Source organism: Panonychus citri, unplaced genomic scaffold (assembly GCF_014898815.1).
Source record: "Panonychus citri isolate SS breed McGregor unplaced genomic scaffold, ASM1489881v1 Contig00108, whole genome shotgun sequence".
Taxonomy (NCBI): domain Eukaryota; kingdom Metazoa; phylum Arthropoda; class Arachnida; order Trombidiformes; family Tetranychidae; genus Panonychus; species Panonychus citri.
Window position 1 is genome coordinate 618,646 of NW_026515513.1, and position 22,979 is coordinate 641,624.

Consider the following 22,979-nt stretch of genomic DNA (forward strand, 5'->3'; position numbering starts at 1 on the left):
TGTAAGTTAATTTAATAATGTAATTGATGCTAATACAAAACAAAAAAAAAAGCTTTTCTTTTATACAATCAATTGGTAATTGTCAAAAATTATATATTATTATTATTAATACTTATTATTAATTGAAAACAATTAAAAGATCAATGAAAACAATCAAGAAACAATTTATGTGATGATTAATTAATTGAAAGGGGATGAAAAAAGTTAATTACAAAGCGAAAATTAATCTTCTCATTTGGATACATAAATAACGAGTCATTTAATTGTTATTACTCTTGTTTTGTGTGGTTAATTAACTAATTGTTATTTAATTTTCCAAAAATGAATGAAAACCAAACCGGAATAGAAACGATTCAAAGTGACCAGTAGTTGGGGAAGATGATGAAGTGAAAGTGTCTGAGCGGAGGTCATATGAGTGGCCATTGAGGTTATCTCTAGAATCCATAGGCTAAAATTGGACAGTATAAGGTAAGCGAAGACATCTCTTGACCGGTGGAGTTTCCGTCCATCGGAGCGAAGGAGAAAAGTTTGTAAAGTGATCTGAATAATAAGAGCACCATGATTGACCATCTTATGGGAAGATAGTGAATTCTCAAGTGCCGACATGACGACATCATAAATGGCCAAAGTATAGGCACCAGCGACCGTTATAATGGACATGATATGATTATCATTGGGATCGAGACAAGGATCGGCAATTTTGTGTAAACCTTTACGCTTACGACCTCGAAGTATCAATCCAATGAGCGCAGCGGTTGCCGATAAACCCTAATATTAGTTATAGAAAATTAATTAGATTAGTGACCTGAGAGAGTTGATTGGGACTTGTTTTCGAGATTTTTACCTGAATCGATGTGTGAGTTATTAATGTGATCTCTGGATTACCAAGTAATAAGACAATTAGTGCCGTTGAGATTATTAATATTCCCATGAAAAAGCCTTTGATTGATGAGGGTTTCTTGGCGAAACTGAAAGAAGTGTTATCGTCCAGGTCAGATAATCGAGGTTTCAACGTGTTATAATTACAGCGATTATTTTGAATCCACATGTAGCCCAAAATGAAGGCCGTTAATAGTTGATAATTGTGTAAGATTGGTAAAAGTAGATCGGAAAATGAGGTCGGTAAAATGTTTGGACGCGATGAAATAAGTGAAGTTGAAAGAGAGGCAAAAGAAGAGGTTGCCAATGAGGATGATGATAAAAATGGTGCCGATGGTTGTAAAAGTGATGATGATGATGATGATCGTCCATTTATTGATGATCTGTGAACACATGAACCATGATTTGGGTCAAAATTGATCAGCCAAAGGGACAATTGACACGCAAAGAGATGAGCGACCGCAATGTTTTTCAAACTGTACTTTGGTCCTCGTTGAGCGCGGGTGAAAATAAAGTGCATCAAAAGGAAGACGAAAAGAAACTGGAGAACTGGAAAGAAAAGGAATTGATCATGTAAACATTGGGTCAAGTTCAGGCCAATTGCGATCAACTGGACAAGACCCAAGGCAATCGAACCAAACAGAATCGAAGTGTTTTCTATAAAACGAAAGAAAGAAAAATGTAAATACAAAACATTGAACTCGAAATTTTTTCCCCAAACTTTGCTAAAGACTCGAACTGACCTGGGTGACCTTCTTCGGGCCCATAATAGTCTTTGGTTGTCCAGCAGCGGATCAAAATGATGAATAATATTGAAGTTCCCAAGAGATAACCATGGTAATAGTAAACTGTCAATGTGAACCAATGACGATTTGGAATTGAATTACCTGGAGAAAAGGTTAACAAGAATCAGTTAATCATTCTAATCTTTATCATTCAACAATTAACTAATTGTGTTACCTGAGATACGAAGTAAGGTTATGGTACAGGCGAGATGAAAAATTGAATACAATTGAGAGAAGAAGATATTTTTTGGCCTTTTCTTGTAAACTCGACATCGATTCCAAAAATCATCTCGAACTACATCAATTCCATTGATAATTGTTGGCTGACCAGTGGCCGATGGTTTTGAAGGTGGACCAATAACCATTTTGGTACTTGTATTACCTTCAGGGGGTAAAGATGTAGGTGAGGATCTACGTCCACCTCCACCATTACTATGTTGTTGTTGTTGTTGATGATGAGGATGATTAGATGATGAAATTGGATATTTAAATGAGGTCGTGGTGTTGCTACTCGGTGTGGTCACCTGGATGGTTGTCGCTGTTAAACCTTTTCCAGAGAGAATTTGATTGACCTCAGGTCGACCCGAAGATCGACCGGAAGATGCTATAGACGAGGAACCATCTTTACAGTCCAACATTGAGGCCGAATTAAAGTATCCCGCTGAAGAGGCCACGGCGATCGGCAAAGAGCTGATGACACAAGCGGTAGATGATGAGGTTGATGATGAAGGTGAACTTTCAATTATTTGATTAATTGGATAATTGTAAAGCTTTTTACCAAACTATTGACAGTAATTAAAAAGAAACAAAAATCAAATAATTAACTCACAATTGACTATTGGAATTCAATTTTTCGGATAAAATTAGATTAATTGTTGATCAACAATCAATCACAAGAAAAGCAAATAATGTCAATCTGATTATTTTTGACTCTTTCTTGATATTCAATTGGTTTGATTAGTGAAGATCATCTTGATTGATGAAGTTTAATCAACCTTTTCAATAATGATTAGGATAATTATTACCTTTCAAAAACATCAATTTACTTGCACCATTGATTATAATCAAACAAACAACAATTAACTATTAGCTTAAACTTGTTGATTGTTGTAGTTGACTTTTTTTTGTTCAAATTGTAAAACATTAAAAAAAATCAAGAGCAAATGATTAACCTAATCATTAACTGATTTTTGAACATGATGATCACTTTCATGATTCAATCTATTGATTAACCTTGAAATTGAGATTTTCAAAAAGACAATCAAAGAGAAACTGATCTAATTGTTTGCCTGTTAATTGTTGATCACCAAAAATTAATCTACCATTTGAATTAGAAATCAAATGATCAATTTCATTTATAAACTTTTTTTTTTCCTCAAAACTTGTAACACTTTCGGAAACTAAATCAAATCAAAATAACAACAAATAACAATCAACTTGATACAAACAATTAAGCTTTTAACTAATAATAATAATTCAACCTTAATGTACAACAATTAACAAACTTAACAGGAAATTTACGGAATTGTCCAAATAATAAAACTATCAAAATTCAATAGCAATTTGTGAAAAAAAAAGATGAACAATTAACAATTATTATTAATGGTAAATTGTTGCAACATTTAAAAGGTTGATTAAGGTAGAAACAATTAACTAGCTAGTTAACACATAGCATCTTGATTGTTGATTATTTAAAAACTTTAGCTTCCGTAAATTGTGAACAATTAATGGTTCACTGATTGCTAATGTATTGATGGTTTTATATATATGTGTAAACTTTTTGTTACAGTAAATTGTTGACAATTTAATGTTAATAATACACCTTAGCAGTTATATGAATACTGGTTTATATTATAATCAATTGATTATCATTATTATTGTCACCTTAAAACCCTAAGGCTCATTATCCAGTTGACTGAAGCTCGGTCATCATTGTCATCATCATAATCCTCCATCAGCTTAACAAATCTTAATCTCTTAGCATATTAACATTCAAAAGCACCATTATTATTTGTATTTAGCTTCCTTTATGTGTTTATAATCATCATGAGCAATTTACCTGAACAATTAAGATTGAAATTCAAGGAACCATGTTAACAGTGATTAAAACAAAAGACTAAGAGTCAATTACCACCTTGAAACCTTAACCTTAACCCGGCGGAAAAATAAACACTCCCAATGTGACCTAATCAAGGTATTCAACTTAAACATATAATCAATTGGTAATCAATTAATGAATTAGTTGATTAGTTGATAATTAAAGGGATTCAAAAATGATCAATGATGATTTTGGTTTCACAAATTTCCTCAATCACTTTTCACTTCAATCCTGAGAATCCCATATTCTTAGATTAGTTAATTGTTTTAGATTAACTTTTGTATTTGAATTAATTTGTTGGCAGACTAATTGTTGGTTAATTGTTGATTTACTTACTTTACTTTGATCGATTATTTTTCCATCACTTATTTTAACAACAGTCGCTTTTGGATTAACCCGATTTTCCTGGATTGAGCTCATTAGGTAACAGAATTAATTGTTCACAATTAACAAGAGCAAATATGAGATACAATTAAGACAAGAAAAAGACTAAATTAAATGACGATGATTGAAAATTAGTTAATATAAAAAACACAAGAATAAATTTAATAAAATCCAATTGAGGGTAATACCAATGTCCAGCAATTAAGATTGAACAAAAGGTTAACCAAATTAAAGTAAACCATTGAAATATTGTCGCAACAATTAGAATCAAAGTGATACAAACATAACAATTAATGATTGATTAGTGATTGAAAAGTAAACACAAAAATCAAAACAAAACAATGAAAAGTTTCAACTAAATGTAAGACAATGAAGAGGATTGAAAGACAACAACAATCAACAAATTGTCAACTTAAAGTGAGCTCTTAGAATCAGTCAGCCTGATGATGATGATGATCATCATCATCATCATCATGAAGATGAGCTTATTGGAGTTTCCTAAATCAATTCAACTGTTAAGTTAAACATAGATTAATTGTCGCAACGTGCTAAAGGATAATCTCAAAGACGAATCATGTTTTAATCAACAATCAAAGCCAAGAAAATAGTTAACGGTGAATCTATTTATCAATGAACCATTTGATTAATCTTGATTATCTTAATCACTATGTTTATCATCGTGTTTCGTTACAATTAAAACACGAATATGATGGTAACAAAATTAATTCAGTTACAACATGAGCACGTTCAAAGTTAACAATTAAAAGTTAACGGTAAATTTTTTTTTCTGTTAACCAAATAAAAGTAACAACGTTTTGTTTTTGCTTGAAAGTTAATTAATTGTGATGAGTTTAAACTATTATTTTAATCACGATCAAGATTAACCACCAACCTTAGTTGAATTTGGTTTTAATTGTTGATCAAATTGTATAAATCAAACAAACAAATCAATAGTTATAATAATAGAAAATGTTGTTTATTATTTACAATTATCGAAAATGATTAATTCAATTGTCATGAATGTTAAAATTGGCAAAGACAATTTGACAATTTAAATTGTTACATATTATTATTTTAATTGTTGTCGCTGTAATTGTAAGGCAACATTACGGTAGTTTAATTGTTTCAATGCTTTTCGTTGTCTCATATTGTAGCGACACTTTAAGATGATTAAGATAATTACGAAAACAATTATCGACGAAATTGAGATCAATATAATGGCCCAAGTTGGTAATCGACAATCGTCGATGTCATCGTACCGACGGAGACAATTAAAAATGGACATTATGTGTCGCTTAGCGGCAACATAACCGTCCGAGGTTCGGTACTTGGTCTCCTCGTAACGGCCACACTCAGAGCGAATCAGATTTAACATACAATATTCATAATCGAGGATAAAACAACAGGCCAGTTTGTCCAAGTTACTCTTGGATCGCCATCGGTCAACCGCTGAATAGTAACAATTAGCGTACTCGTGTCGTTGTAACATTTTCGAGGCACAAGCGGGGGTCATTTCAACGCGAAATTTGTTAATATAATGATAAAAATCATCGATCAAATTTTCATCAATTAACTGGGACCATTCATAGAAATCAATCTGCTGGGCAACAATTAAACTCCAAGGTGATAATAATGATAACCAGATAAAGTGAACAATTAACATATTTGATTGTTGATCCAAGGAAAAATTGAAACATATAAAAGAAGATTATAATTTAATTGTTACAATTTAATTTTCCATTGGAAAGAAAAATTTTTCCTTCATAATAAACACAATTAATTAGATCAACAGATGAACGATTATCTTGTTTCTATTGACAATTATCGTAATCAACTAATCACTCAGCGTAAACATAGACATCAGCGGTTGATTAGAAAATTTAATTCTCACAATTTACCTCAACAATTAAATTAATTTCCTCTTTTTCTATTAATAAATTTGAATTAAAATAGAGAGAGAGAGACAATTAATTGTTGATAAACAATTGATTCCAATTTATTGTGATCTAATTTTTTTTTGTAATTCTTAACTAAACAAAGGTGAACAAACAACTCTTCATAAGTGAAAATGTCATCAACAATAAATAGATTAATTAATTGTCACATAATCAATAATGAATTGAGTTGAACAATTGTTAAATTGTCTCAATGAAAGTTTACAAAAAGATACTTGAGACTCTATATCGGTATCGCTATTACAATGTTATATTTACAGTGGAAACGATATTGATACTTGATACCAAGTATCTGGAAATATGTTCAAGTTGAATTGTTTCAATATTAATTGTTCAAGTAAACACAATTAACAATTAGATTTACAAATCATTTGGATATTGTGTTTAAACAAATGTTAATATGTAGAAAGAGTTTGATCTTTCGTGAAATGAATTTCGTACTGATTGTTGATTAGATTCTGATTGTTTCCTTTTGGCACCAATAAGGCAACAAGTAATTACGATGATGATTACAATTAGTGTAACAATTAATAAACCAATCGCTAAAATCCAATAAAAGGGTAAAGTAATTTCACAATTTAAGGGATAAATCTCTGGACATGGAGTTAATTGTTTAACATGATCGGAGTAATTAGTAGATGTAATCAAGAATCTAGAGTAAACATTTTCATCACAATTTGATTCAATTATTGGTAATAAACAATTAAAAAGTATAATTGATGAGCAACAATCTTTTTAATTAGGGAATCACTTGAGGTCCATAAATTGTAACCATAATTGAAACAATTATCCAAATGGTAGCCAACAATTGGACAGGAATCAATGGTTGGTATAATTAATGGTCCAATTGAAGTTAAATTGTTGCGGTTGATTGTTGATCCACCATAATGGTTAATTGTCTTCTCAAAAAGATGTCTAATTAAAGCAGAAATATAATTAAATAAACTTAAGGAAATTAATTTCATGGAATCCATGAGAATCAACAAGTTAACATTTGAATATGAAACAGAATTAAATTAATTTAAATTAATTTGCCAATCAATTGGGTGTTTCAGTTTTGCTGTAATTTTGTACCATTAGATAATTAACTGATCATCAATGGTGATCTTTGATCATGAGCCAGTGATTAGATGACAATTTACATCATATTAATTCATCACAATCAATTTGCTCATTGATTACCATGAATCAGATTAATTTGATTGATGAACAAAAAAAAATTGTCTCTTTTTGTAAATGTTGATGAGGAAATTGTGTTGATGCAAATGGATCCATTTTTGTGTCTGATTAGTTTTAACGATTAACAATTAAACGATAAATGATAAAGGGTTGATTAAATTGTTGCTTTTGTTAACCATTTAAATATGATTTGTTAGAATCATCAATTAAGGTTAAAACATTGCCAACGAAAACTAAACTTCCAGTGACTAGAACGTGAAGTTTACAATCATCAAGTGAATCAGTTAATTGTTTATCAGATAATTGTGATGATAATGTGGTTTCCAAATAGTTTAAAGTTTTTGATAAACTTGTAAATTGTTTACAATTAACTGAATCTCGTCCATTTTCCCGTTGAATTGATTGCCAAAGGAGTCGAGTTTTAGTTATACGATCAGTTATGTCTTCGATTCCGTATCTTGAATCAGTCATGATTTCGGGATATTTTTCAGGTTGATCAATATGATTGGAGGGAAAAAGTGCAAAATCAAATTTCTCATGAGCCACTCGTTGAATTAAAGGTTCAAATTGTCGAAGTCCAGCTGAGAAGAAGCATAAAACTCGAACTATTGGACCATCGGATTGTCTTATTTCTCGAGATTTTCGATTGTACCATTCAAGACAATTGTCTAAACTCTCGACAGTATGAGCGCCATCGAGAAAATATTTAATCGATCCTCGAGTGACCAATTGACATCGACCAGGCCAAGTAGTATCTTCGAGCCCATGAATCTCCTCTGAGGTCAACGGGAAACTATTTCCATCATTTGATGAAACTTCACATAAGCCATTGGACGGAGAAAATTTGACCTTATGGTTATCATGCCAATATCGAGACAATTTTAACGCAAGAGATGCATTTGTTTTCTGAGCTTGACCATCAATTCCAAGTGAAATTTGGCCTGGGGTCAATTTCTGGTACTCATCTAGTGTCGGACAAACAAAAAGTGGACAATTTTTTTCCCTCGCTCGATCTTGGATAACTTTTATCGCTGATTCGGGTTGGGGTGATGAGAAACATGTAACATTGGGCTTAAGAATACCCGCTTTATGCCAAGCAATAGATTCCAATGTATCACCAAGAACGGTTGTGTGGTCAATACCAAGAGATGTGATTCCAGTAACAATCGGAGCGGGAACAATATTGGTACAATCAAATTCCCCACCAATACCAGTTTCCAAAATGGTTACATCAACTTTTTCCTCCAGGAAAATGTGAAAACTCAACAAGGTTAGGAACATAAAGAAACCGGGTTTCTCGTCATGTCCAGCGATCTTTGGTTCAACTGACCAGAAATAGTCCACAAATGATTCCATTGAAATCGGCTGACCAGATATTCTGATACGATCACGAACCGAAACAAGATGAGGTGAAGTGTAAAGTCCAGTTTTATAACCTCTTTCCCTTAATATCCTTTCAACGTAAGCACAAGTTGACCCTTTACCTTTGGTACCAGCGATATGAATTACATTAAGTTTATTTAGATGATCCAATTTAATGTTAATCTTATCCAATAACTGGATTAACAGGTTAAGCTTATTACTTGATTCTTTGATATTCTTTGGATTAACTCGCTTTAAAACACTGGTGTTATTATCAAACTCCATGAGTCTAATCAAAGTTTCCGAATAAGATTTATGAGACTTTCTTAATCCATTGGGAATCTTTAATCCATTCATATCACCATTGGTTAATTGTTCCTTTGCTTGATTAACAGCAACAACACTGTTCTTGGAGTCCATTGATTGTCCGTAAATTGTTCTGATACCAAAACAAAAATAACATTAGAAATAGGAAATTAGTAAACGGGTAACAATTAGCAATAAATGTTAAGAGTGAGAAAGTTTAGAAACAATTAAGAAGGCACGAGATAAATTAGCAATTAAGATTATTGGGGTAAACTGTTAGGATATAAGAGGATATTGTGATTGTATTAATAAATTAAATGATTCTTTTGATCATTAATCACCAACAATCTAATCAATAGTTTGAGACTCGAGTGATTGTTGACTCTTAGGGCTCAGAGTGTTTTAAAGTGGTTCAAGTTATGTTATATGGAACGAGAGTAACAGTAAAAATTAACTACAATCGATGATGATTTAAGTCACAATATAATATAAACGAAGATCAAGTTAATCCAATTCTAATCAGTTTACTGTTTATCCAATACTCGCATCAATGGAAATCCAAATAGTATCAAAAATAATTACGAAATATTAGAATTTAAATCGACAATAACATTTTCTCTTCTTCCAATATACACAAATCGATCTAAATTAGCAAATGAATAAAAGATAATCAACTGGATTAGAATTGATTGTGATTAAGATGATGAGAGTAGTAGAAAAAGATGAAGAAATGGAAAGATGAATTTCGTGAATCAGTTAAGATTAATTGATAGAAAAGAAAACAGGTTAACCGAATTGAAATTGTCAAACTGGTTCGACTACTTAAATTTGTCAACATTCTAATTGTGACACTTGAGAAGATTATTAGAAATTAATTGGACGGTTAATTAGTGGGTAGTGAAGGTGAATTCTCATATGATAATTAAGAGTGAGAGGAAAAAAAATCGAAAACACTCAAAACTGAGAAAAGAGATTACAATTTAAATATTTACCTGATTGAAGAGTAAGTTAAATGTGATGATCTCCAAGAGCAATGTGAATATTTAACTGGATTAGTTAACCAGCACATGGTCACAGAGAAAGTGATTAGTTTAATCAATGATTAAACGATAGATTAACAATCAATAGGTGGAGAGATAATCGGAAAGGTTGAAACAATCAGAGTCTCGGATCCAAAAGGGAAAAAGACATAATCTTAAAGACCAATGGATTAAAGAGTGAAGATTATCATGGATGATTTAATATTTTTGATATTCTATTGATTTAATCATCAGTTAATTAGAATCAATTTGGAAAACAATCCAATTAGTTAATCCATAAAACTGATCATTACTCTCTACCGGTAAACTTACCGTTCCTCTTACAAGGTAACATAATCATTATAATTGTTGGAACAAGGTTATGGTTCGAGTGTTAAACCAGGAAATCATTTGTAGACAATTAAATCAATGACAATTTAATGAACGAAAATTAAACAAAAAGAAAACAATTAAATGTCTAAAGTTTACATTCTAAACAATAACAAAGAATCTCAGATGTTGATCTAAACTTAGAGAAGATTCAGTGAAAATAGACTTTTATTTGCAGAGAAAATGAAGTTTTGGTTAACTCGATTTCGATTCGTATTGATTGTTATGTGTTCATCTTGGATTCGATTTTTAATTTGATTGATTAGTAACCTGATAAATTGCCTTTTCAAATTTGGATTTCCACAGTTCAGAATTCAGTTGACCTCTTGGATGAGCTAATTGTTTGCGCGCCAATTTTTTATTTACCAGTTTTGGGGATTCGATTAGTTGATTGAACATTTGATTTGATGAATTTCTGCCTTAATTAGGTAGAAGTTGCAATTATGGATTTCAATGTTACATTGATCTGTGTTCAGTTTATTTCACATTTTAATTACTGTTAGATGGAATTGGATTAAGATCAATTAATCTCGACTGATAATGTGATCGTTGGATGATTTTTCTATCAATAGTCATGAACATCAATCATTGTTGACCATCAGGACGATAATAATAGACTGATTGTTGAATGTCCTTCAAATTTTACTGATTCTAATCAAGGACACTTCCAATGAAATTGAATGAATGACTAACCGTTATAATCAAAGGTTTGTAATTGTCCAAGTCCAGTTGACAATAAACATAAAACTTGGACCATTGGATTGACTTATTCAATCCTCGAATGGCCAATTGACATCGACCTGCTCATATAAATATTATCAAGTCCAAAAATCGCCTCTAGCGGTAAGAGGAAACTATTTTATCCGCGTGATCTGAGTTTCACCATGAATCAATCGGTAGATCTCCAAGGGCACAATCGATCAAGAGATTAACATTCAAAAATGAACTGATTTCTTAATCCATTGGTTCATTTGTTGACCAACGACCATCCGATTGATCTGGAAAATTAACTGTTCCAACGTAAAATAGAATAGCAAAACATTGGTTGAATATGGAACGAGAGTAACAGTAAAAATTAACTACAATCGATGATGATTTAAGTCACAATATAATATAAACGAAGATCAAGTTAATCCAATTCTAATCAGTTTTCTGTTTATCCAATACTCGCATCAATGGAAATCCAAATAGTATCAAAAATAATTACGAAATATTAGAATTTAAATCGACAATAACATTTTCTCTTCTTCCAATATACACAAATCGATCTAAATTAGCAAATGAATAAAAGATAATCAACTGGATTAGAATTGATTGTGATTAAGATGATGAGAGTAGTAGAAAAAGATGAAGAAATGGAAAGATGAATTTCGTGAATCAGTTAAGATTAATTGATAGAAAAGAAAACAGGTTAACCGAATTGAAATTGTCAAACTGGTTCGACTACTTAAATTTGTCAACATTCTAATTGTTACAATCTATGGATTAATTGTCACAATTGACTGAGTGATAACCAATGAGAGTCAATCCAATTAATTGATCAATCGATTATAAATTGTTCTCAATGTTTACTTACATCGGTAATTATTATTTTCGTCGTTAATAAAACTCCATTTGAGCTAATAAAGAAACTTAATCATTAGGATTGATAGTTAATCAGTTAATTTTATACAAGGAAATTGTCTGTTAACAATTAAATATAACGACTAATTGAAAATAGATTTCTGTTTACAGAGAAACTGATTGTAACCTGAATAAATGAACTAAAGTAAATGAATTAAAGTTAATTGTTATAATTTCCTGTTATAAATTAGATCAAAAATGTAATCAAAGGGGAAAAAAGTTAATCACTAATCAATTTAATCCGAAAACTTTAATCATCTTAATTTAGATCATAAAAGTTTAATTATCGACAATTTCAATTACCAAATTTATATTGATTATTATTAACTCATCATGATCAGTGATTGATTGGTAACGACTTTTGAAAACTAAATTAGTTAACAGTAAATGTGAAAGTAATGGATGATTTTTAATTGTGAATATAATCAACCTGAAAAATGAACACAATTAATTGTAGGTCAACAATTAACCTAAAACAGAAGCTAAAATATATTACAACAATTATTAACACCTAAAACAATTAACTCAATCATGACCAATTAAAGTTACAATGATGATGGAGACCAACAACAACAACAACAATCAAAGTAAATAATCAATTAACCAAATCAAATTAAATGGCAAGACAATTGGATGGAAAACAAAATCAAAGTCAATCAAATTAAAAAACGACAATTTCAATGATTAAGTTAATCATCAAAATGATCAGAAATAGATATAAATTTTTTTATTATCCTTTAAATGTTTAAATTTAAATTGTTCACTAACAATTTAACTTAATTATATATGAATGAATATCAAGTTAATTGCCAAAAATAGTTGAAAGTAACAAGCCAACAATTTAACTTACAATTAGTTGGAAACAAAATTGTTGATTCTTGTTAATTATGTGTTAATTTATTATTGTTTGGATACAACAATCAACGAAAAAAATTAATACACCTTAACTAATCATCACCAACATACAATCATTTTCACAACAATTTAATAGCAATCAAAATAATAAAATAATAACAATTATATTATCCACAACAATCAGCTAACTACAACAACAACAATCAGTATCCAGTAAGCTAATCATTATTGGGAAGTTAATTGTTTCAAGGAAATCAAAAAAAATTAACGATGGTAAGCAGAAAATTAACAATTTCTATTAACAATTAAGAATTAATTTAAATTGGATTAATTGAGATTTCCATTGAAAGCTTATTTCCTTCAATTGGATTAGTCCCAAAGAGCGAGAGGATTAAAGGATTTTCAGAGGAGATTTAAAAAAGACTTAAGATTAACCTTGATTAAGAGATTGTGAATCAGTTGGCAAGTTAATTGCTGGTTGATTACAATTGATTCACAAATAATCAAATGATTCACCATTAAAGTGAGTTTATCATTGAGCCAAAAGTTGATCAAATAAATTGTATGTTTACTCAGTTTTTTAATCATCAACAATGATCAGAATAACAATCAAACTATCTGATTGTTCAGTGAATCGGATTAAGGGTTTAAAAGATGGAGAAGAAGAAAAAAAATTAACTTAATTGCTAAGATTAAGATGAGAGAAGGTAAAACAAAAAGTGGGAGGTTGATTAGTTGATTGGTCGAGGGAGTTAAATTGTTGTTACTCTTCACTCTCCGGATATTAATCAACTTCGTACTATTTACAATCAGTTGTCTTCAAGTCTCCTGATCAATGAAACACACGACCTTTTTTTTCATTCATTTGATTGTAAACAATTAACTTAACTGAATCAAAATTATCTTGAGTCTGTGTTGATTTATTTCCTCTACAATTCATCACAATCAGTGTTAATTGTTACTTTTTTTTTGTTGCAAATTCAACTAACTTTCACCTTACCTTGTGAATCAGTGAGTGGGTTTTGTTTATTATTTACGATTTAACAGCAATTTAATAAATTGTCAACTACTGTAGATGTGTGGTAACAATTAAAAACGACAACGACACAATCATCAATCCTTAAATCCGTTAACAGTGAGAAGAACAACAAATGTTACCTTACAATTAGTTAATTGTTAGAATTCAAGGTTTTTCTTAATTTTTTGTTTTCTTTTTTATTCGCTTCAACTAATTTAAGAATATTTTTCGAGTGTCACTCCCTTTTCTCTCTCTCTCTCTTTCTCTCTCATTTGTCTTCCTCATCCACCTACAGTGCGTATTCAGTGCGACATCGAAGGTCGATCAGGATGAAAGGTTAAGAAGGACCAATGTTTCCGCTTTCAAATCTAATTGTTACAATTTAGCTTTTTCCATCATCATCATAAGGGATATTATATTAACCCAGAGTAACGAAACATCAACAATCAGTTTACGTTTACATCTCAATCAGTTGATTAGTTGACAAAATCTCACAATTTATAGCTACAATTAGTGCCTCTAAAAGTAAACCAACACGATTACTGAATATTATTTTATATTCGACAACAATTAAATTTGATCAACATCCAATTCTGTGATTTATTATTCGGTTTTTTTTTCTTCTACTGTTTTGTGTTCTTAATTTGGACTAAATTTATTTTCCTTCCATTTCTTTATTAGTGTCACAATCTACATCGACACTCAAGATGACCAGTGGTGGTGTTAACGTGCTTTTACCAAGCGAATCTGTAATCTCTTCAAATTGGACAAGTTCCAATATGAATCCTAAAGTACTTCGAACTTGGTTTACCCCAAGCCTTTGGGATTCTAAATCATGGGTTGATTGGCATTCAGCTAATTGGACAATTTGCTTCTGGTTTGCGGCAATTTACGTTTTCGCCGTTCGCCTTGGACTCATTTACATGTCCAATAGGAAACCTTATGATCTTCGTTTACCATTGGCTCTTTGGTCCGCTGTTTTGGGAATATTTTCAATCGCTGGTTCGTATTACATGGTACCCGAAATAGTGTCCACTTTATACAATGATGGCTTCCACTGTGCGGCTTGCGACAATTCTTACAAATCGGATAAAATGGTTCTCTTTTGGTCTTGGCTGTTTGTCTGGTCCAAAGTGTTTGAATTTGGTGACACCGCTTTCATCATTTTGCGAAAACAAAACTTTCATTTCTTCATTGGTACCATCATGCGATGACCGTTATCTGTGTTTTCACCTATTTCCCTGGTATGGTGGCCATTAATCGATGGACAGGATCGATGAATTATTTTGTCCATTCTCTCATGTACTCTTATTATGCACTTCGAGCTCTTCGAGTACGAATTCCCAAACCGATCGCCGTTTCCATTACAACTCTTCAAATCGCTCAAATGATGATCGGCTTTTATGTGGCCTCTTATGGTTTGACCATGAAACTGACCGATGTTCCTTGTAAAATAACCTTGGGTGAAAGTTTATTCAGTTTCTCAATCTACTTCAGTTACTTTATCCTTTTCTGTAACTTTTTCATTCAAAGTTATTTCTTCAAGAAAACACCATCACCTCAATCAACAATTAGACCCAAGAAAGATTAATTAACTTAATCATATCCCAATCGCCATCATCATAGTCACCTGATTTTTATCATCTCAACACAATTAACAAAATTAACTTCATTTTTTTACTCTCTCTCTCTTACTCTCTCTCTTTCACTCTTCAACTGATTGATTGTAATTCAAAGTTCAATAACAATCAATGATCTAATTGTAATTTAAATAATGTAAACTTTTTTTTCTCATTGATTAAACAAATTGATTTAGTAATTGTTGAAGACTATCAGTTATTTTTTGTTTTACATCTCAGTTGAAGGTTAATTGTTTTTACAAATTAATTCATAACTCATATTGTTGAGTAAAATTAATCATTTGATACAATTTAAATTGTTAGTAAACAAGGTAACCTAAACAACTTTCAAGGTTTTTACTTGTTTCAACAATTAATGTTCATGGGTTAAGTTCACTCAACTAAATTTAATTGTTATTATATCAATTTACCTGATTGCAATTAATGTGTATCAATGTAAATCCAATGGACCTTCAATGGTTAAGAATTTCATGTCAATGATTAAATTGTCGGGATTTACCTGTAATCATTAACAAATAAGGAGAGACATGTGAAACAATTAACAATCGAGATGACAACTTGTCAAAATGGGAATTAATTGTTAATGGTTATAAAGTATGAAAACAAGCAATTGATTGGGCGAACAATCAATTAGAATTAGATTTGATTGCTTGAGCTCATCTTTAAATCAATACCTTATTTGCTTATTTGCTTAATTGTGATCATCATGATTATTGGTTTAAAGAAAACGTAATAATTTAATTGTTATTGTTTTCGTGTTGAAAGTTTAGATAATTAGGTTGAACTTCATTGAGAAATTAAATTTTTACCTTTGCATTGTTGGAATTGGTTTAATTTCCTTTTTTCTTGGCTCTTGATTAATTTCCAGTAGTTAATTGTTGTTCCTTTTTTCCAAAACTGACCAGTGCCCATTGGAATAGCCTCAAGCTAAAGTTAATCTTTGGTTAAGGCTTTCTAACTTTTTCCTTTTTCGAGTAGATTAACAACTCGGATCGAGTTAATTTTTAATCTACTTTGATCTTTTGATATGACAATTGAATATCGCTCAAACTCATACCACTGAAGTTCCGAGTCTATTTGAAAGGTCATTTGAAAAATACTAAGATTATTTTGATTGTTTTGTCTTTTTTTCGTCTTCTCTTTGATTATTTTGCTTTTTGTGTTTCTATTCACTTTTACTTAATTGTTTTCTTTTTTTCTCTCGTTTTTTTGTTATTCATCATGGAGGAAATTCATGGGATTTATCAATCACCTTTATCCCAAAGATATGGAAGCTTGGAAATGAGAAAAAATTTCAGTGATGATAAGAAATTTTCGACTTGGCGATTGTTGTGGGTTAATTTGGCTAAAGCTCAACAATCTTTGGGAATTAATATTAGTGATGAACAGATCAGTGAAATGGAGGCAAATGTCGATAAAATGGACTTTGGATTTGTGGCTCAGGACGAAAAACGTACCCGTCATGATGTTATGGCTCATGTACATGAATTTGCTTCCCGTTGTGTTAAGGCTGCACCGATAATCCATTTAGGAGCAACAAGTTGTTTCGTTGGTGATAATACCGATTTAATCCAAATTAAGGATGGATTTAACATTTTGCTTCCTCGATTAGCTCGTTGTATTGATCGGTTAACCAAATTTGCTCGCAAATATCATGACTTACCAACCTTGGGGTACACACATTTCCAACCAGCGCAACTTGTCACCGTCGGTAAAAGAGCCTGTTTATGGATTAACGATCTTCTTATGGACTTGAAAAATTTCGAGCGAGTTCGCAATGAATTGAGATTTCGATGGTGCAAAGGAACCACCGGAACTCAGGCTTCTTTCCTTCAATTGTTTAACAACGATGAAGAAAAGGTTAAAAAGTTGGATGATTTGGTAACTCGTTACTCTGGATTCGATTCAAGTTTAATTGTTTGTGGACAAACATATTCTCGTAAAGTTGATGTTGAGGTTTTGGGTGCAATCGCAGGCCTTGGATCGACAATTCATAAAATTTGTACCGATTTACGTTTATTGGCCCATATGAAAGAGATCGAGGAACCATTTGAAGAGACACAAATCGGCTCAAGTGCTATGCCTTATAAACGTAATCCAATGAGGTCGGAAAGATGTTGTTCATTAGCCCGACATCTCATGGGAATCATGTCTTCGGCATTAAACACTCATTCGGTTCAATGGATGGAAAGGACACTCGATGACAGTGCAATTCGTCGGGTTATCATACCTGAAGCTTTTATCACTGCCGATGAAGTATTAATTACTTTACAAAATGTTTGCGAAGGTTTCATTGTTTATCCCGCTGTAATTGAAAGAAACATTAACCAAGAATTACCATTTATGGCCACCGAAAATGTGATCCTTGCGATGGTTAAAAAAGGTGCCAATCGACAAGAGTGCCATGAAATGATTCGACAATTGTCCCATGAAGCCGCTCTTCAAGTTAAACAATTTGGTAAAAACAATGACCTTTTGGATCGAATTGAAAAGCACCGATACTTTGAACCAATCAAAGATGAATTGAGACAATTAACTGATGCTAAATCGTTTGTTGGTCGAGCACCAAGACAAGTGATTGAATTTATCAGAGCTGAAGTAGAACCAGCAATTCACCATTATCGTAATCTGATGAGTGTAAAAGCGAGTGTTAATAAATAGATTGATGATTATCACTGCAATAATCAATACAACAATGGATTGTTGAAATTGATTTAATTTCCTTTTTTCTTGGCTCTTGATTAATTTCCAGTAGTTAATTGTTGCTCCTTTTTTTCCAAAACTGACCAGTGCCCATTGGAATAGCCTCAAGCTAAAGTTAATCTTTGGTTAAGGCTTTTTAACTTTTTCCTTTTTCGAGTAGATTAACAACTCGGGTCGAGTTAATTTTCAATCTACTTTCACTTTATTCCAGTAAATTTTTAGCAATTAATTGAATCACTTCAGGTTTAAGGATAGAATTGATTATATTTGCTCTTGAGATTTTTTTGTTTAAATCTTTTCGCTTTGAGGTTTTTCCTTTCCATTTCCCGTTTCCGTCAATGTCAATTGGTAACGATGGTGAAGTAAAATATTCATTCAATTGTTGACAATTAACTGGTGTTAATTTTTCACATTCATTGGGTACAATGTCAATCCAGCGATCAACTTTTTCGATAAAATTATCCGACTCATTAGAAATTGATGTGGCTAATTGACCAACCAGGTCAATTATATCAGAGGGATGGGTCAAGGTTTCCTCAGCGTTTGAGTCGACAAGCCAATCTTCAGTGGGTGGTTGATAAAACGGGAATAAAGTGGCCACTAAAAGGCTGGTTAGACCTTCGGTAAGTGAGTCGCAATTTGAGCCACTCATTGGTAGCCATTGGTTTATTGAGATACAAAGGTCATCAGGTTGGTCATCTATACACTTGACATAATGCCACCAATGGTAAGGTACATAAAGGACATCACCAGGGCCAAGGGTAACCATCAACGGGCAAGTGTCTCTAAATTTGGGATGTAAATCACAATCGGCTGATTCAATATTCACCTCACTAAACACACTGGACTCTTCATAAGGTATTCTTGTTGGGTAAAGATTATCCGAATCCTTTGGTGGAAAAAGAATCCAAAGCTTCCTTAAACAATCAAAAAGAGAGGTTCAAACAACTGAATTAAATCAAAAGAAATGGATCCAATTAACTGACCATTTACCTTCCAGCTATTTGAGCGACCAAATTATAACCATAAGTGTCGTAATGACAGGGTGTGGCTGCTCCTTTTGACCCAATCCAGAAAGTACTTGAATCACCATTAACACCAAGATTGGAGCCAAACCCGATGGATGACCAGTTAATTGATTTGATTAAACCCTCGATTGGTAATTTAGCCAAGTGATTGTATGAACTGTAAGACCAGAATAGGTTAGAATCAAATTGGGTGAATGGATTATCACTCGGTAAATCGTTGATTCTTTTTCTTCTCCAGTCTAAAAAATGGCCAAGAGTTGAAACGATCCGTCCGGATGATTTATTCTCCCAAGGAATGTCACCAAATTGATTTAAATGTAATCGAAAAGTTAATTGTGATGATCCAAAATTAGATAACCAATCTTGGTCTTTCCAATGGAAACATGGCCAATTTTGGATAATTTTACTCTTACGAACAACCAATGGTTCGTTATTTTTACGTGAATCAAAGGTTAGTTCATCCATGGAATTAAAATTAACTATCAAAAAAATCAACTGTCAACAATTTACTTTGAAAAGAAACAAATAAACAATCAAATTAAAATTCACAAGAATTCAAATTAAGCGAAGAAAAAAATTCTTTGCAATATCAATACAGCCCCTTAAAGAACAGCTGATCAAGTGATGAAATTCTGATTCTGAATTTAATCAATTTGATTGTTAAGCTTATTCTCGGTGATTTAATTGCTGATAAATTGCTTTTAGTTAAATTATTAAGAAACAATCTTCTTATTGTAAGTATGAACTTTCATCTATTTATATAAATTGTTATTTATCATAAGAATGTAAATCGAGAGAATCTGAATTGTTTTCTTTTTTAGAATTTTATTTCTGATTTGATTTGATTGATTTACTTTTTCTTCTTTGATTGTTAGATTGTTGGCTGGTTTATTGATTGAAGTGATCAAAATGGCTTCATTGTCATTTGGTAAATTGATTTGTATACCAATTAAATCATCACCTTTGACTGTTTGCCAACGATGTCGTCCATTGTTAAGTCAATTATTGGTTCGAAATTATATGTCATCAAAAGCTTCTAATTATGGATTAATTAAAGATTCTTCTATGGTAACATTGTTTAGAAATTTAAATTCTATTAGAGTTACAGCCTATGGAAATCATCTAATCATTCAGAATTATTCAACATCACCAAAGGAAGATAAGAAGAAAAGTGAACGGTAAGATTTTCTTTATGAAACAAATTATGAGAGAAACAAAATCTAATTTATTTCGCTTCTTTTCAATTTTAGATTTAGATCACCTTTGGATAGACAATCTCGAGCTAATTCCAGTGATAGTAAAAAAGATGAAAATAATGACAATAAAAATAAGGAAGAAGATAAAGAGAAGGAAATTAAAGACGATAAAAAAGTGAACATGTTCATCCATTCAGCTTTCTCCATGTTTCTAGTTGGTTACATATTATATGCAATGAGTTCTGATCCACAAGCCGATATGAACATGGGATTTATTTCTTGGAATGAATTCTATCATCTTATGTTAAGAACAGGAGAAGTTAAACAATTAGTTGTTCGACCTGATCGTAACATGGTAATTGTCCATCTTCACGATGGAGCAATAATCCAAGGAAAACGACCCTACATGAAGACTTTTTTCTTAAACGTTGTTGATGTCGAATCTTTTGAAACAAAGCTGAGAAAAGCAGAAGAAGCTCTTGGAATAAGCTCAGAAAATGGTATCCCTGTTATCTACGAACGAGGTGGTGACAATAGTTACATTACTCTACTTCTTTTACTTTTATTGGCCTTATACGCTTTGTCGTTAACCCAAGTCAAGTCGAGTGTCTCACCAAATAATATGTTTGTAAGACATTTTAATTTTTTCTCCAAATTCCAAGTTCAATTGGTCTTCTAATCTTGACAACATTTACTCTAATTTCCAGACTAAACTTGGTCGAGCTCGATTCACGGTAGTCGATTCTTTAACTGGAGCCGGTAAAGGAGTTAAGTTTGCCGATGTGGCCGGACTAAAAGAGGCTAAAGTTGAGATAATGGAGTTTGTCGATTACCTGAAAGCCCCAGAAAAATTCAGGGTAAGAAATGAATAATCTAAAGAATAAATTTGAACATTATTCTAATGTTTCAATTTTATTTTCTTTTTTCCTCTTCAGGCCTTAGGTGCTAAAGTACCACGAGGAGTTTTACTTTTAGGGCCTCCTGGTTGTGGTAAAACAATGTTAGCCAAGGCCGTTGCTTCTGAAGCTAATGTACCTTTCCTGGCGATGGCTGGAACGGAATTCATTGAGATGATTGGTGGATTAGGTGCATCACGGGTTAGAGATTTATTTAAAGAAGCTCGAAAACGAGCACCATGTATAGTTTATATCGATGAAATTGACGCGATCGGAAAGAAGCGAAGTGGAACTCGAGTGGAAACATCAGGTGAAGAAGAGCAAACATTGAATCAACTTCTAGTTGAAATGGACGGTATGGCGGGTCGAGAAGGTGTTATTCTATTGGCCTCTACAAATCGAGCTGAAGTACTAGACAAAGCTCTACTTCGACCTGGTCGATTTGATCGTCACATATTGATAGATTTACCTACTCTTGAGGAGCGACAGGAAACATTTGAAAAATATTTAAAAAATATCAAACTTTCAATTAAACCAGAACAAGTTGGATCTCGTCTGGCCTCATTAACTCCTGGCTTCAGTGGTGCTGATATCGCTAATGTTTGCAATGAAGCCGCTCTTAACGCTGCTCGATACAAACGCAAATCAGTTGGTCCAGATGATCTTGAATACGCCGTGGAAAGAGTGATCGGTGGTATTGAGAAAAAAAGTTCAGTCATGACTCCGGGAGAGAAAAAAGTAATCGCTTATCACGAATGTGGCCACGCACTGACCGGTTGGCTTCTCAAACACACCGACGCTCTTCTTAAAGTGACAATTGTACCTCGAACAAACAATGTCCTTGGATTCGCCCAATATCTTCCGACCGAGCAAAAACTTTACTCAAAGGAAGAGCTTTTCGATAAGATGTGCATGGCTTTAGGTGGTCGAGTTGCCGAATCGTTGACTTTCAATCGTATCAGTACCGGAGCTCAAGATGATCTTAAAAAAGTCACCAAAATGGCTTATGGGATGATAAGAGTTTACGGAATGAATGACATAGTTGGTCCACTTTCTTTCTCCGATGGAAGTGACTCTGAATTCTCAAAAAAGCCTTACTCGAAAAGATTGGCTAACGTTATCGACGACCAAGCCCGCCTAATGGTCACTCAAGCCTATAAAGTGACGGAAAAAATTTTACTCGATAACAAGGATAAACTGAAAACACTATCAGAGGAGCTTTTATCACGGGAAGTGTTAAATTACAGTGATGTTGAAAGGTTAATCGGTCCACCACCTCATGGAGCTAAGAAAATGATTCAGACACTGGACCTAACACCCTATGAAACCATGGAGACTCAAGAAACTTCAGAATCACCAACAAATGAATCAATACCAACCGATAAAACCAAATCAGATTCCCAACCCTCTAATCAAGGTTAAAATAAGTCACCTTGGTTTTTGTTATTATTTAAATTGTATCAACATATTTTAGACAATTAACTGTAATGATAAGGTAATATGATATATACCAAATGTAAATTAATTGTAATAATTAATAACAATCAATTCAACTCTCACATTACCTTATGAATTTAAAGTTTTCATGTGAAAATAATGGAAACAATTTAGCTAATTGTAAGATAATGTAAAAATTTAGTTTTTATTAACAATCAAAACTACA

At 32.2% G+C, this 22,979-nt stretch overlaps 5 protein-coding genes and 1 pseudogene across 9 annotated transcripts; 3 read left to right on the plus strand and 3 right to left on the minus strand.

Moving 5' to 3' along the window:
* Window positions 1-76: 76 nt before the first annotated feature.
* Window positions 77-4,567, minus strand: LOC128389407 (uncharacterized). Of its 2 annotated transcripts, none has more exons than XM_053348984.1 (5): window positions 4,099-4,567; window positions 1,840-2,446; window positions 1,623-1,766; window positions 845-1,536; window positions 77-768 (listed from the first exon to the last, which is right to left on the minus strand). In XM_053348984.1, the coding sequence occupies exons 1-5, from the start codon at window positions 4,180-4,182 to the stop codon at window positions 304-306; spliced, it is 1,992 nt and encodes a 663-aa protein (XP_053204959.1). In that variant the 5' UTR covers window positions 4,183-4,567; the 3' UTR covers window positions 77-303. The 2 variants fall into 2 exon arrangements, with proteins under 2 accessions (XP_053204959.1, XP_053204960.1); XM_053348985.1 differs by lacking the exon at window positions 4,099-4,567 and adding an exon at window positions 2,690-2,704.
* Window positions 4,568-5,095: 528 nt separating this feature from the next.
* Window positions 5,096-16,489, minus strand: LOC128389512 (folylpolyglutamate synthase, mitochondrial-like). 4 transcript variants are annotated; one of them, XM_053349114.1, is made up of 3 exons: window positions 16,303-16,489; window positions 9,941-11,367; window positions 5,096-9,081 (listed from the first exon to the last, which is right to left on the minus strand). In XM_053349114.1, exons 2-3 carry the CDS (start codon window positions 10,015-10,017, stop codon window positions 7,452-7,454), a joined length of 1,707 nt encoding a protein of 568 aa, XP_053205089.1. In that variant the 5' UTR covers window positions 10,018-11,367; window positions 16,303-16,489; the 3' UTR covers window positions 5,096-7,451. The 4 variants fall into 4 exon arrangements, with proteins under 4 accessions (XP_053205089.1, XP_053205088.1, XP_053205092.1 ...); XM_053349113.1 differs by lacking the exon at window positions 16,303-16,489 and having other exon boundaries at window positions 9,941-10,142; window positions 10,301-11,347; XM_053349117.1 differs by lacking the exons at window positions 9,941-11,367; window positions 16,303-16,489 and adding an exon at window positions 9,407-9,807.
* On the plus strand, window positions 14,077-15,672 carry LOC128389515 (elongation of very long chain fatty acids protein 6-like; annotated as a pseudogene).
* Window positions 16,490-16,562: 73 nt separating the features above from the next.
* Window positions 16,563-18,154, plus strand: LOC128389513 (adenylosuccinate lyase-like). The gene has a single exon (XM_053349118.1). The coding sequence runs from the start codon at window positions 16,715-16,717 to the stop codon at window positions 18,152-18,154; it is 1,440 nt and encodes a 479-aa protein (XP_053205093.1). The 5' UTR covers window positions 16,563-16,714.
* Window positions 18,155-18,375: 221 nt separating this feature from the next.
* Window positions 18,376-19,806, minus strand: LOC128389514 (HSPB1-associated protein 1-like). Its single transcript, XM_053349119.1, has 2 exons — window positions 19,190-19,806; window positions 18,376-19,113 (listed from the first exon to the last, which is right to left on the minus strand). The coding sequence occupies exons 1-2, from the start codon at window positions 19,687-19,689 to the stop codon at window positions 18,399-18,401; spliced, it is 1,215 nt and encodes a 404-aa protein (XP_053205094.1). The 5' UTR covers window positions 19,690-19,806; the 3' UTR covers window positions 18,376-18,398.
* Window positions 19,807-19,830: 24 nt separating this feature from the next.
* Window positions 19,831-22,875, plus strand: LOC128389511 (paraplegin-like). The gene is made up of 5 exons (XM_053349112.1): window positions 19,831-19,958; window positions 20,100-20,402; window positions 20,475-21,048; window positions 21,128-21,277; window positions 21,356-22,875. The coding sequence occupies exons 2-5, from the start codon at window positions 20,134-20,136 to the stop codon at window positions 22,736-22,738; spliced, it is 2,376 nt and encodes a 791-aa protein (XP_053205087.1). The 5' UTR covers window positions 19,831-19,958; window positions 20,100-20,133; the 3' UTR covers window positions 22,739-22,875.
* Window positions 22,876-22,979: the final 104 nt, after the last annotated feature.